At 39.9% G+C, this 15,519-nt stretch overlaps 1 protein-coding gene across 1 annotated transcript in view; it reads right to left on the reverse strand.

Moving 5' to 3' along the window:
* CAMK4 (calcium/calmodulin dependent protein kinase IV) overlaps positions 1 to 15,519 on the reverse strand; it is a 90,901-nt gene continuing 75,382 nt past the window's right edge. The window contains exons 6-11 of the mRNA XM_035100264.2: positions 14,081 to 14,171; positions 11,653 to 11,727; positions 8,912 to 8,987; positions 5,701 to 5,827; positions 4,584 to 4,736; positions 1 to 3,862 (exon numbers count right to left, since the gene is read on the reverse strand). Coding sequence (XP_034956155.1) covers positions 3,617 to 3,862; positions 4,584 to 4,736; positions 5,701 to 5,827; positions 8,912 to 8,987; positions 11,653 to 11,727; positions 14,081 to 14,171 — 768 coding nt within the window. The 3' untranslated portion in view covers positions 1 to 3,616. The remainder of the gene's footprint in view (positions 3,863 to 4,583; positions 4,737 to 5,700; positions 5,828 to 8,911; positions 8,988 to 11,652; positions 11,728 to 14,080; positions 14,172 to 15,519) is intronic.

A 15,519-nucleotide genomic window follows, 5' to 3' on the forward strand; every position in this document is an offset into this window, starting at 1 on the left:
TAAGAGACACCGCAGTGACTGAGCAGTGGAAATTATATACAGCTACTCACATGAAAATGCAGCAGTAGGATCAGCAGGAACAGTTGCGCTGCTTGAGGGAACCCTATGTCCTCAAGGTCTGCAGGAGTACAAAAATATTTAGGGCAAAAAAATCCCCCCAAGCCTATGGAGGGCTAAGTATGCTCAGAAGGCATGGGATGCTCTCTGGCTGTTAAGAGAAAAAATGGGAAACCAGGTGGGAAGGGGGAATACAATGAAGTGGCTGGAAACCTGAGCAGGAGCAAGCCACACTGCAACATTTAATTGCAGGTCCCGTTCATCCCCTATTATTAGCCTTGACATGCATTAACCATGGGTGTAGCCTGGCTGAACAGAGACTTAAAACCAACTTAAGTCATTTGATTGATTTGTTGCTGTTCTGCAACCAGGAACTGTTGACGTAGCACTCACGAGAAACATAATTCTGTGAAATAATTTTATAATAGTACTTGCTATACTAGACCCTAATCTTGTCTCACCTATCAGAATAATAATAATACCAGTGTCTAATTAACTTTACCAATAGCATGTATTCAATGTTAGTCTACACCTCATTTTCCTCCCCTGTCACAGTAAGCTGCTTTCATACCATTATGTGAAATGGTAATGCTATTCCTTAGGCAACCACAGAATCAATGTCACATTTTAAGGCTGCAACCTTATGCACACTGATCCGGGAGAATGTCCCACTGAATTCCACAGAGCTTACTTTTGAATAAGTATACGTAAGATTGAGCTAAAAGACTCTTATAAACTGGAATTTCCATGACCCATACAGAATCAGATATAACACACCCTTGATTTGCCCTGTTTGCAAAAAATTGCCGCAGAAAATGGGTAGCACCAATGCAGTGTGGAATCTTGGTTTCCCAAGAGCACAGATAATTTTCACATACCTGATCAAGTGCTTGTCGTGATCAGATTTACACACCAAATCAAATGTATCTAGAATAAGTACAGTGGTCCCTCGACTTATGAATTACTCGACATCCGTAGGTTTCGACTTACGAATGGGACAAATGGCCCCACGCTTACGAATATTTCTACATCCGAACGGAAACCGTTGGCGGATTTAAATGTGTTTTTTTCGACTTACAAAATTTTACATGCAGTTTTTTCGACTTACGAATTTTTCCAAATATTTTTTTCCTATGGGAAACCGCTTTTCGACTTACGAACTTTTTGACCTACAAATGTGCATTCGGAACGAATTAAGTTCGTAAGTCCAGGGACCACTGTATAGATGAAGGTTCTGGACCGAATTTTGAACCTTTAGGTGTTTTGATTGTCCCCAGACCTCGTTGCCACCAAGATGCTGATTTTTAAAAATATATTTTATGTGGTTCACAGCACGAGTAGCTTCCAGACTTTTGATAATATGCTAAGAGAGAGAGAGAGAAAGAGAGAGAGACTAGTTTTCTGGAAGAATTTCTGAAGCAATTGTATAAGAAGCTAGGAAATCACTGCATGTACCCTGTGTTTCCCGAATGGCTGGATTTAAAAACAATTCTGTTTTCCTGGCAGCAATAACCTGCTTCCAACTTCAGGCTCAGTACCCAGAACACATAATGCAAGTCACAGTGTGCAGCTGAGAAAGCAGCCCTTGATTCCTTTCAAGCAGATATGCAGCTGATTGTACGCAGAAGTTGTGATCTGGCACTTCTGATGTGTGCACAGAACTTCACATGTAAAGGGGCCATGTGATATAGCCCTCTTCTATATCAACTCATATTGCATGCAGTGGGCAATCTCCATGCAAGTCCAGAGCATTCCTCTTCACAGAAGAAAAAGAACTAGCCCCACCTGCGAACTGCTTTGGATTGTGCTGTGCTTTTCTAGCTAAACACTTCGAATTCTTCCTTTTGCCAGACAGGCAAACACTTTCCAAGAACAACATCTTGGAATCAGTTCGTGTGCTTGGGCACAATGATTCCATGTGCAAAACAAATATTTTTCATGTAAGATCTATCCATTTATAAATGGGTTGAAATATCATGGCAGCTTTCAAAAGTCATATAGGAAACTTTCACTGCAAAAAACTAACTCAGCATTCTGTTCTGTCGTTATCAGAGTTGTTTTAATTTACCAAGTCTCATAGAAATATTATTTAATTACCTTTCTAACTACAATAGAACAGAAGACACAAAACATGTGCATCCTCTTGGTTTCCGTAGTTTAACCGATTCTTGTTTCTCTGCAAGATAATACTATTTCAAAGGCAAAGAAAAAAGAATGCAAGAAATAACTAACGTATTGGGGTATTGGCTGTGTTCCTGAAAAGCAACAGAGACTGCAGTGCTACACTGACTTACCTGTGAGTAAGCTCCACTGAACTCTGTGGGGCATACATACTTCTGAGTATAGGATTGCACTAAAAGTTAATTGTTGCATGCTAATTTCTTTGTATCATTTTTATCTATATGTTAAGAAATTCAGGTGCTACAAAATATATTGCAAATGCTATCCATTCTGCTTATTTTTCAACTCGCATAGGTTACACCTGGCAGAGTGCCTGAACAGAACATTTTCTTTCTTTTTTGCAGTGACAGCGTCCTATCCTAACCTTAACCTCTTCTTTACTGGCACACTTATATAGATCAAGTCTACACTGACGGATTAAACAAAATGAAAACAACAACTGGCTACACAATTCTCATGTATCTCTAATCATGCAAGCATTTCTATTGCTGCTCATGGCAAGTACCTTGATTGGTATCCTAAAGCAAAAGTATCATGTTGTTGAATATTGTTCTTGCAGGACATTAATTGCAGAATCCCTCTCTGTATAAACAGGTGCACAGTTTCATAGTCATGACTAATTCCAATTGTACCTTAACAATGGCACACATACCTGCTCTGTTTGAGTACTATCCTTAACACTGTTTTGTAAAAATAATACTAGATAGTAATGTGACAGAAGTCTAAAGATATTCTAGTTATCATCAAAATACTGTACAGAAATGGTTACTTATAGAGGTAAGGCATTCTTAAGGAACATAGTTTCATAGCCATTCAAATAAATCTTTCACAGGATTCAGTGGAATGTTTTTGTTTTTTGCATATAAATATTTAAGTTCTCAGTTGTAAACAGTTTGTAAATTATCACGGATGAATGCAAAATATTTCATATGCCATTTAAAAAACACTTGGTGGGTCTTAGCGCCCGTTGATCTACTGGGTGATTATGAGTTTGAAAAGAAGCAGATTGAAGAAATGTCAAGATCTCTAGAAAATCTTGTATAATAAGCCATAATCATCATTCACTTCAGAGGTTATCTATAAACACTCTACATGAGATATACATGTTGGTAATAAGGAGTGTTCCCTGCTCTCCACTTCATTCGTTGGTATTACTGTAAATATCACTTTATCCATGGCATGCCATTAAAAGACTGTGAACTATTTATTTTTATCGGAAGCAGTCACATGCATTTTGAAGTTCAGGTCACCAGCGAGAGCATTTTCCATCCCAAGGCAAAGCCACTCAGAGTAGCCATGCTTTTAATTTGTTTCTGTTATGGTATCTTGGCTAGTGCACGGAATGACAGAACTTGGCTGGAATAAGATACCCCAAGATTTAAGACTCTCCTTCAGTTGCTCCTTCAGTTGCTCCTTCAGTTGCTTCTTCATGAGCGTCCTCTTCATGAGATTCAGTGAAGTTTGCTTCTTCTTCTTCCACTACTACTACTTCTTCTTTTCCCTCCACGGTGTCCTCTATTTCTGGGCGCAGAGACTGCCTTTGGCTGGGCTTATTGCTGTCGTGGGTGCTGTGGCAGCTTGCACTCCCAAGACGAGTTGATGCAACAACAGCTTTCACTGCAGCCTGGGTTTTAATAAAAACAAACAAGAGTGGTTAGACTTCTTGGCACCTATGCTGTGGTTTCGTGGCACCGATCCCATCCGTCTCCACTGTGTACCAACCCAGGCAAGGCTATAATCACTTCCTAGTAGATTCTCTCCTGCATAATGTATGAATTAACTCTATTTAGAGTTGCAGGTGTTCAGACAGAATGTGTCCCCAAACTGAACAATCAGTGTGGTCTAACGAAGGAGAATATTTTGCTAAAAGCCAAAATAATTGAAGTTACCGAGACACCAGCCTGTTTCTGCTAAGACTGGGTGATATGCAGCTGTGCACATACAGAGTAGGTTTTAGGGGAATAAGCATGTTTTATCCACACATTTTTCACCTTTATAGGTATTCTTTAGAGCAGCCCCTCCTTACCTTTTTCTAAGTGTGTCGCTATGAGGGATGGGGAGAAATTCAATTCACTTTACATTTAAAGGGCAAACCTACTTCTCACTCTCCAAAGCAATACACAAACCAAAAGACAGCCACACTTCTCTGAAGTTCTCTGGCCAGGTGATGTGTACAAAAATCCATGCACTTTGGTGACGCATGCATAAAAATACACACATCGGTGAAAATAGCATGCAAGTGTGGTGCTATGTAGAGGAGCCCTTGTGCTGTCTTCCGTTAACAGAGCGAGTTACTTGAATCCATCCAAAAGTAAACAATAACACCCCACCCTCCTGAAATGTACCTTAAGTTTACGTCGAGCATTGAATTCTTGGAGTTTCTTTTGGGCTGTATCCATATGAGCGAAATTGGCTGCCTTGCCTGTGACCCAAGGGTGTTGTAAGGCTTGAAATGTGGTGAGACGTTTCTTGGGGTCAAGCACAATTAACTTCTTAACCTGCATAACAAGATGATTTAAAAGTAAGGGGAAAAATGCATTCCTCAGAAACCTCGTAGGCTCCAACCTAAGGATATATGCACCCAGGAGAGGCTGCTGCAGAATTTCATATGCTAGCAACTTGCTACCCGACCAATATACACTTCAAGCATCAAACAACTGTTTAGAAGCAACGTTAGAGTAAACCTGATCTGAGTGCTCTGCACATATTATTTATTATTATTTACTGCATTTATATCCCACCTTTTTCTCCAAGGAACTCAGGGTGGTGTATATATTCTTCTGCTCCTCTTTCAAACCCCACAACAACCCTATGAGGTAGGTTAGGCTGAGAGGCAGTGACTGGCCCAAAGTCACCCAAAGTAGCTGAGTGGGGCTTTGAACCCTGGTCTTCCAGGTCCTAGTCCAACACTCTAACCACTGGGTAGAAACATCCAGTGAATGCATGGATAGAAACTCTCAAAGCACATTATTCCTCCCCCTCAAAAAAGGAGATGGAAAGGAGTCGGCCAAGCTTGTGCTTCAAGCATCCAAAGTCTGTTGTCAGCTGAATCAGCATATGAACTAAGTTCATGCTAAAAGTGCATCTGAACAATATCAAGATTCAAAACTTTCAGGCTATAATTTTACTGGGTGAAATCCAATGTCACACAATCAGATTTCTGCTGATGCAATGAGACTTCTCCTTGCTCTTCTGCCTCCTGCAGCCCCATGAATCCCACCTCCGAATCTGTTCCATAGGGTCCACCAACCCTCCACAGATCTTGCAGAGGTAAGGATAGGAAGTAGAGGTGCCATTGCATTGGTGGAAGTCTATTTTGCTCATGTACAGACACTGGGGATAGAACCTATAATGAAGGATATAACCTATAATAAAGTAGATTCCACATGTATAGTACAATGCTGATTACTGTATCCTGATAAAATTATGCTGATGGTAAATGGCAGAATTAGCTGAACATACCAAATCCTTGGCATTTAGAGACACATCATCCCACCAGGGGGAAACAAAATCATATTCACAATTCAGGATCCTTTTGAACATGTACTGGTCTCCTCTTTCGTCGTAGAACGGCTCAAAACCACAGAGCCTAGAGACAAGCAATAAACAAACTTGTTACATCATTATCGGTGAGATAGCACAACCACGTAGATCAGCTTTCGCTTCCTTGACACAAAGCACATGTTATGTCTGCAAAATACGCAGGAATGTGTAACCTCTGTAGTAATCTACCTTGCCCTGCATGTGCCCACTTGACCGCTTCAATCAGCGAAATTGGTACTGCTACACATCATGCCACATAATATCTGTTCAGCGTTTGTAAGAACTCAGTCGTTTGGTGTGGCAGCATCTACACTTTGGAACTCCCCGCCTATTGAGATCAAGCAAGCAGCTTTGCTGTGCTCTTGTTGGCGCCTGCTATAAACATCCCTGTTTAGACAAGCCCACCCAGATGCTTAGGAATTTGAGGTAATTTTAAACTGTTTTAACTTTTGTATGTTTTAAAGTAGGCTTGTAAATTTCTCTTGATTTTACGGTTTTATGCTTTGTAAACTGCTTCTGAGGGTTTGTTTGTTTTTACACTCAAGCGGTGTATTAATTTTAAGAAATAAATAATATTGGACATGGAATTCATATCATGTTTAAAAGTCTTCAGTACTAAGAGTCAAATGCAAGTGTGTCAGTAAGGAACATCAGATAGAATGGCCCTTCTCAGACTGTAGGGGCTGTAGTCACATGTTCATCTCCCCATTAAATTTCCCCATGCCTAAAAGAATAAAGGAATAAGTCCTAGACCAGCTTCTTCCTGCTACAGCAGCTTTTCACATATGTTCTTATATGCTACTCTGTTCAGCCAGTGGCTCACAGGATCAGGCCATAAGAGATTAACAGAGCACGTAGGATTTTGCAATAGGTATGAAGAATTTTTAATCTATTTATTTTTTTTCACACAACATTTGGGAGGATTAAAAATTATCTAGGCAATTTGAAACCTAAGCATATCTCATACTGGGCTGTAGGTGGAAGCAAAGTAGCATTGGAAATACATTCTGTTCTGGGGCTGACACAGCAGAATACCTGGTAGGTATCAAGGCTGCCATCTATTGGTTTCTATGAAAAGAAAAGGATGTGGCAACACTTGGGTCTAAATAGTTCAGTAGAAGAGTGGGACATACAGTAAATAGTCTTAATAGATAGATAAATAGTTGGATAGACCTGGAGGGCAACAGTTTCCCCATTGCTGTTCTAATGGCACATCTAGGTTTACAAAATTGCAGCCACAAACACTAAAAGAAGGAGCACAATTGCTGCAATAGGGGCTGCCTTCTCTGTAGATAACAATTGGCTCTATCCAGCGTTAGAAAAAGAGGTGCCGGAACTCACCATGAACACCTCCCCCGTTCTCTTAGAATGGCAATGGCATTGAAACTGAGTTCCGTCAAGTTCCGGCTGGAAAAAAAGCCCTGGTTCTATCATAGTGAACCAGGCAGAAGGCCTTCCCGGCAGTGGCACCCTCCCTGTGAAACACCCTCTCATCATCAGATGTCAGGGAGATAAAGAATTACACAACTTTTAGAAAACATCTGAAGGTTCAGGGAAGTTTTTAATGCCTGACATTTTATTATTTTTTAATATTTTTCCTGGAAAGCCATCCAGAGTGGCTGGGGGAAGCCAGCCAGATGGGCAGGGTATAAGCAATACAATTATTATTATTATTATTATTATTATTATTATTATTATTATTATTATTAAGATTTAACAAAAGCAGCCACAATACAAGTATCATCTCCACTACAATTAAAGACCCAATGCAAAAAGGGGTTTACAAAAAAAATTGTTTAAGCCAGGGGTTCCCAACAAAATTTTCTCGAGGACCCCTCATCGAGCCGCTATTGTGACAAGGACCCCCATTAATTCCTAATCCTAAAATTAAAAAGTGAGAGCCAAATTAAGAGTCTTTTTATATTTTATATTTATACGTTTTTTACAGTTACAACAGAGTACTCCATCAGTATACAGTTAGTTTTAATTTTCAGTTCTTAATGAGATGAGTTAAATCTGTCCTTTGAGTCCATTATTTCTGAAATATTAGGTTCCAAACTTGAAACTTTCACTCTGAAATCCGACCGCATGTTGAGCCGATTCCTATACAGTATTTGTTTTTCATGAAACACATGGAAGAAAATGCTTGCTCACACCGATATGTGGTTGCAAATGGAAGGATCTTTTTCATTGCCTTATCTCCAAGTTTCTTGTAGTCCTTGCGGCATACAGCAGAACTACTGCCTTTATCTAATTCTAGTTTTGCGCTAGACTCTGCTCATGCAGGAAGCGGCCAAAACAAAAAATCTGTTATCATACGAAATATATTTAATATATTTTTTATTCTAATAGGATCTTGAGGACCCCTCTGGCATAGCTCGTGGACCCCTGGGGGTCCCCGGACCACCTGTTGGGAACCACTGGTTTAAGCTATCTTGGAGAACAGCCCCCCTCTCACCCTGGTAACCTAAACTCCTAGCTCTTTCTGAGGGGGCATTCCTTTCAATAGGTTCCCTATTCTCCCGGGAGAGCGCTGGGAACTTCTCAACTTCTCCCACAAACATGAGGCAAATTGGATGACACCCTCGCCCTGCTTCCAACCCAAGGGGGTGACAATCTTTGATACTACACCTTCACGGCTGCCTGTATTGGCTAAAGGGCAATGTTGATACCAGAGCAGAGTAACATAAGGGTGGACAAGGGTGGTGTGTACTGCAATCGTACCCATGTTAATTTGGAAGTAAGTTTTTACTGTGTTTAATAAGGCTTCCTCCTGTGTAAAGTGCATAAACTGCAGCCAAAAATAAATTCCAATTCACTCATGATCAGTGTGAGGGAAGCCACTGATTCCAGTTAAAGATCAGTGGCTATTCCAGTTAAACATAACGGCCATCCATGAAAACAAAAAGAGAGCAATTAGAAGGAGAAGCATGCCAAAATGAGGGGCAGTACAATTTTTTAAATGTACGGTTTGAACCATCTTCCAAACACATTTCAGAACACAAAATCTGGTGACTAGAAAACAAACTAGTTCAGTAAGGCGAAAGATTGATATGCTCTGAAGAAAAACCAAGAAAACTAATAAATGAATCACATTTGCTTATATAGGGTAATTTTTAGCCAAACTCACAGGATGTAAGTGATTATTCCCAAGGACCACATGTCCACTTCTGGGCCATAGGCGCAGCCTCGCAGTATTTCGGGTGCTGCAGATTATAAAAACCTTGTCAATAAAACAAAAAATTAATGTAGAAAGAAATAATAGTGAAAAAGAGCAGTGGCCAGCATGGATGGGCCCAATGCAGAGGCAGTGGTAAGAAAAAGCAAAATTCTAGAAACCTAGAATTCCTATGTGAGAGAGAGAAAAAGAAAGAAAATAAATAAACCCGCTTAAGCTCAGCAAAGGTAAACCAATTTCTTTACTGAAATATGCGCATTAATTGTGCATTCATATGTTCTAGGAGAATGTGTTTCAGGAAAGAGATATAGTGAAGCTATTCAAAATGAATATTATTAAACCATTATTCTTAGGTAATATTATTATCATATGAAGTGAAGCCTCTCCAGAAGCACAAAAGAAAGCACAGCCCCCTCTCAAGCAATTGTCTCCTGCACTTCAATTGCTTGATGATGCTGGCTTATATTGTGGGACCTTTTGTTACAACCCTTAATTTTTTTAAAAATGAATTCTGGACCATGAAATCTGACTCTGCAGCTGTGTAGTGTATATACTTTATCTTTAAAGCACATTCGAAGCACATCTTTTCCCTCAAAGAATTCTAGGTTCTGTTGCTTGGTAAAGGTTGCTGAGAATTATAACTCTTTGTAATTACAATGTCCTGTTCAATTGTCTAGTCCCATGTTTGGCAAAAGGGAAAGAGCGAAAAGCATTTCGTTCCAGACTCCAATGGAATGTCCTCCAAACAGGTTAAATTTATTTTAGTCAAGGGATAAAAAGGTAAAGGGACCCCTGACCATTAGGTCCAGTCATGACCGACTCTGGGGTTGCGCGCTCATCTCGCATCCCTTTAAAAAAAAAAACTACCAGCAGCCCCTTTTCCTTTTCCCTTCATTCAGGATGCAGTCCTACACACTCTTGCTGATAAGTAAGTGCCAGAAAGCTCAATGGGGTTTAGTTTTGAGTAGGGATGCATAGGATTCCACGGTTAATTATTCATACTTTAAATTTCCTTTCAGATTTGAAAAGTGAGTTTGTATTCCTTGCATGTCTTAATCAGTGCATTATCTGAGATGTCAGACCGTAGCTCATTATACATAATGTGCTCAAAAAGTGATAATCTATTATTTCCATTTTGTGGTTGACTTGCCTTGCTACCCTCAGGCAATGCATGACTATTCTCAGAAGTTAATTATTCATGGACAAGTAACACCACCATTTCTCATTGCATGTGGTTGTTTCAAATTTCCCCATTTGGAATCCTGCTTTTGTCTGGACATTATTTTGCTGCGTTTCTAATTTCTGAATCCCCTGCCCTTTATTTACATCTATTATTAAAAGCCCAAGGCTGGTGGTGCGTCGAAACATACAGATTTATTTCTTCCTACCAAAATGCAACATAATCTAATACTGACTCTTGCTAATGTTTTAAACATTTACAGGGCAGTCTTAAGATTGGGAAGGGAAGGGGATGACTCCATGGTGGAAAAACCACCACTTCCTAAGCTGGCAGTAGCCAGGGCAGAAAGTAAGTGTGGATGGATTTTCTGGAGAAAATCCCCCCCAATTTGGCTTTTTAAATTCTTCTTCTCACTGACACCGATGGCAGGGGAAATAACTAGCTCCATGGCTGGTGTACATCTCCCAGCTTTTCTGGGATGTCAAAGGAACAAAGAGACTTTGGATCCTGTGGGTTCAAAGCTCTTCTGATGCCCTTCCAGAACATTCCGTTTTGGGGCCGCTACCTACATAACACTGCCACTGCCTCTGCCACTGCTAGAGCGATGGCAGGGGAGCTTTCCAGTGCCCTACCTGGAGGGCCTCCACCCAGGGCTCAAGACATTTTGCTGCCTGAGACAGAGCAGCAAACAGCATCCCTTCAGTCACTACTTAAAAGCCAGTCAAGATATTTTGGCATCTTGAGGCAGAAAATACCACAGGGCAGAGGCGCTGAGTTCTGCTTGACATATGGAGGTCTTGTAACGTGGCAGGGAGGCCTGGCAGGGCCCAGCCCCTCAAGATTAGGGGGGGGGCTCAGCCCCATCCCCATACACTTTGTGGGAACTCAGCTGTCCTCAGCCTTATACAGTTGGCACATATGCCACATGCACCTCTTAATCTCATTTGCAGAAAAAAAAACCACAGCAATAAGAAATGAATCAACTAGTCATTTCTTGATACTCAGAACCAGCTGCCTGACTTGGCTGCCTCACCCTGCCTGATAGTAAGGCCACGGCTTCCAGTGGCCTTCAGTTGGGACTTTAGGAATGCTCACCTAACGTTACCTCAAACAGAAATACCATTAATTTTCCTAAAATGCCTTGTCCTTTGTACTTAACGCCACCTTCTACACTTTACTATTTTTGCATTTAACACCCTTAAATGTGTCTTTAACACTGTTCATTCCATGTTAGTAATATTCATTTTGTGATTTATGTTGACAGACGTCAGGATAAAGAAAATGCAGTAAAGAATAGTAATATTCTTGTGTATCAGTCATAAATGACGCCCCACATGGAGGGACATATCCAAAACCCTTTACAGACCCCCCCCCCCAAAAAATTAACTGTGGATTTTTAAAGTGAAGCTACAAGTTATTTCAGTGGGTCTAATCTGAATAAAACTTAGGTGACTACCACCCTAAGCATTTAAGGTAACTGAATACAAATAAATAGATAGATAAAGGAACATACCACAGTACCCTGGAGTCCCACAGACTGTTTTCATGGTCACTTGATCTGCAACAATCTTGGAAAGTCCAAAATCAGCTGTTACATATAAACCAGAAAGGATTCATTATTTGTTATTATCATTGTTTTATATTTCTTGCACGATACCATGGAAAGAAATGAACATAATATTTTGTCATTTGGAAATGTTATAACAATCAAACACTAATCAAATTACTCCTCGTATAAGGTACAGGAGTGAAACTTTCTGGTGGATGAATACATCCAATCCTAAATTCATTGAATCCAAAGTTGTCAGTGTATGAGTGGGAAACACTTCTGCTCAAGTGAGAGGGGCTTCCTTGGTTTGTGTTGATTTTCTTCTCCATGTACATATCACCAGAGCAAATTCCATGACATCCCACTCAGCAGAGAAGAACCAGTAGACACCTTCTGGTGCCTCAGTGAAGAGGCTTAGAAGGTAAAAACCTTCTCTCTTTCCTCCAAAGAGATTCCCCCACCCAGGGCCGGATTTAGGTTTGATGAGGCCCTAAGCTACTGGAGGTAATGGGGCCCTTTGTATGTCCAGCTGTCCTTTGTCAACAACAAATTGTCGTTTTTTGTGTTGAATATATGCTATATGGTAATTTATGGACCTAATGGGTATCTAAAGCCATTTTATTTGTTTTTTATCTTATATTTTGGAAATGTACCGGTACATCCAGTCCCCCCCCTTTTGTGGAGAGAGAATTGCTAATTGTATTATTGAGCTAAATCTGATTATATAGTTGCATTGTATAATTCTGATTGTATGGCTTAGCCCCCCCCCATATCCCTGGGATGCTTTCCTCCTAAAATGCTTCTTAAAATGCTTTCCTCTTTTGCCTCTCTGTGTGCCAAAATGTAATGTAAGTGAGACAGCTTCCTATCAAGGCCGAATAAGCTGGCCTTGTCTGGAACACAGAGAAAGGCTTATCAGCGGATGAGCTTGACGCTGGAAGTTGCTAGCTTGACGCATAAACTAGTCTTACTGAAGGCTTTGTTGAGTCAGCATGTGTTTATGCACAGGACCGGACAAGGATCTTCCTTATATGTACTTGTGACCCCCTTGCGTGCACACATTTACAGAGGAGGGGGGAAGGAGCCCAAGAAGTGTATAAGAAGCTTTGCAAATTTGTGTTTCTTGACTCTTGTCATGAGCTGATCACCAAGAGTCTCTTAAATTTAAGAATTAAAATTCTTTCTCTGGATTCAACCCTCAGTGTCTTGTTGACTGTCTCCGTCCCTGCCTGGACGCACCTTAAGGACCCTTATCAGCTAATAAGGCTACACTTTAATTTTTTTGGGGGGGGGGCAGAAAGTGGGGCCCCAAGCTATAGCTTGTTTAGCTTATACATAAATCCGGCACTGCCTCCACCCCAAATCCTATGGCTTCAGGGGGACCACAGGACTGCATCCTCAATTGCTTAGATAATGAACATTATTATTTTTATTTATAATTGAAGGCATCATATGCCCATTGGGGCAATAAAAGGTACCTATTCATTTGTTGATTATTTCTAAAACAGAATGCACAGAGGTATAGGGAAAGGAGGACAAGGGAATCCTGAGAAAATAATGTAGTACAAAATAATGTCTTCGATATGGACAATTGATTGTATAGGAATGGGGATCATTGGAATTCAAAGGGTTGTTTTTTTTTGGTGACTTAAGCTGACGGAATATGTGCAGCTTGCAGACCTAACATATAGAATAAGAGAACAAGAAGAACATACGTTTAGAGAAGTTTGGAAAATATTTATTGAATATATGGGGTGAAATTGTGTACATTTGAAAACGTTGGCAGCATTAAGATAAATTCAACAGTGTAAATAAGTTTTTATGGATGTAATGATGGAATACTGAATGGATTAGTTAATGTAAAATATGCAGGGATTTATGATATGCAAAATGAACCATGAAAAGAGAAGAAGGGGAGTCACTGATATTTTAAGGATGTTTAAATGAGTATTCTAAATTGCAAAACAGAAAAATTAATAAAAATTTCATGAAAAAATAAAAATAAAGGAAACCACTTCCCATTAAAAGGGGGGGGGGAATTCAAAAAAGGGTTTTGGAGGGCATGCAGAGGTCTCTGAAGCACAGGGTGCCCTATTCAAAGCTGTGGAATGTTCTGTGATATGAATGAAATAAAAGCATGAGCATTCCCTTTCCTGAATTGAAATAATGGGGCAGCTGCACTAGATTAGAGCATCCTTTTCCCAGTCTCGGGTCCCCAGCTGCTGTTGGAAAACAGCTCCAATCATTCCTGACCACTGGCCCTTCCGGCTAGGAGTGATGGGAGCTTATCTTGTGAACAGCCCAGAGACCTGTGGGTAAAGGGCAGTATAGGAAAGGCTGCAGTAGAACACCAACACGCAAACCAAAGCTGGTACAGAACAAAAGTATTTACCTATTTTTAAAGATGCATCTGGAGCTGGCGTTGCATACAGTAGATTTTCTGGTTTCAAATCACGGTGAACAATTCCATTGGCATGTAGATACTTGGAAGGAATAAGTGGAAAAACACAATTTTAAACTTGCATTTGCAACAAGTATTTCTCCCCCACCCTCCATAACACTGTGCATTTAGAGTACTACAATTCCAAGAGCAAACGAACCAATTATCTGAAAAAGAAGAATCTATCTCAAGACATTTGAATGCAAATTGTAACCTCAAGAGGAAATGGAAAATAATCACTTTTTATACAGTAAAAATATATCAGGTGGGGTTTCTTTTTAGTTCTTTTAGAAATTACAATGGTAGCCATAGTTTTCTGTGTCTGCACAAGATGTAGCTACATTAGTGGCCAACATTGTGGGAACCTTTTGGGGAAAGTGTTTTTCCAAGGTTTGATGGCTCATAGCACCTGATTGGCTCTCTAAACACTCATGCTCATTGGCTACAATCAGATGAAGGAAAGCTACTGCATACCAACCTAAGCAAGTTGTGCTCCTTTTTTCTGGTTATTCGGCTATAACTTTTGATAGAATAAAGATAATTAAACAAACTTAATTGCATTACATTCTTCATTAAATTATCTTTCCATTGATATATCATTTTATGGTATTACTCCCCAAAAAAGTGGTGTTATGAGCCATCAAACTTCAGAAATACACTTTCCCCAAAAGGTTTCCACAATTTTGGCCGCTAGTGTACATGTCTAGCCTTGGTAATGGACTAGATGAGAGCCAACAAACTGAAGCTCAATCCAGATAAGACTGAAGCAGTGTTAGGAGGTGGTTAGGATGGTTTGTTTGAAACTTCAAATCATGGGTTGTTTCAAGAAATGATAGTTAGGATTAACTGTAGTTCAGGGTTTCACATTAATGCTGAACCATGGTTAGTAAAAACAACAACCAGAAATGAAAAATAGGAGTTGGTGGGAGCAGGGAAGTTTGAAACATGCAAACCTCAGACATGTTGCTGCTTGTTCCTGTTGGTTTATTGACATTTGAACAAGCATGATTGCTCTGTGCAAAAATACAATTAGATTTTCTCGTTTCAGAAGCTCCTGATGATTTACAAGCATTGTTTATTTAAGCTGCAGTCACAAACCCAATTACCTGTTAATAAATTCTAGCAATAACATGGCTGTGTAATAACTGTGTGTTTAATAGGGAGTTTTGATGTAATCGCTTCATGAACTGCAACCAAAATGAATGCAGTAACATTATAAAAAAGAACTTTAAGGAGATACAAGAAAGTAGATCAAAATATATTCTATTATAAAACAACAACACATATTTTAGTGTAATTATATTATTACTACAAAGGTCAGGCTTGAGGAGATTTATTATGTTGATCTTGCTTTCTAACTATTCCTCTGTCATCTGCTATGTATTTTGGAA

This window comes from Zootoca vivipara, chromosome 11 (assembly GCF_963506605.1).
Source record: "Zootoca vivipara chromosome 11, rZooViv1.1, whole genome shotgun sequence".
Lineage (NCBI taxonomy): Eukaryota > Metazoa > Chordata > Lepidosauria > Squamata > Lacertidae > Zootoca > Zootoca vivipara.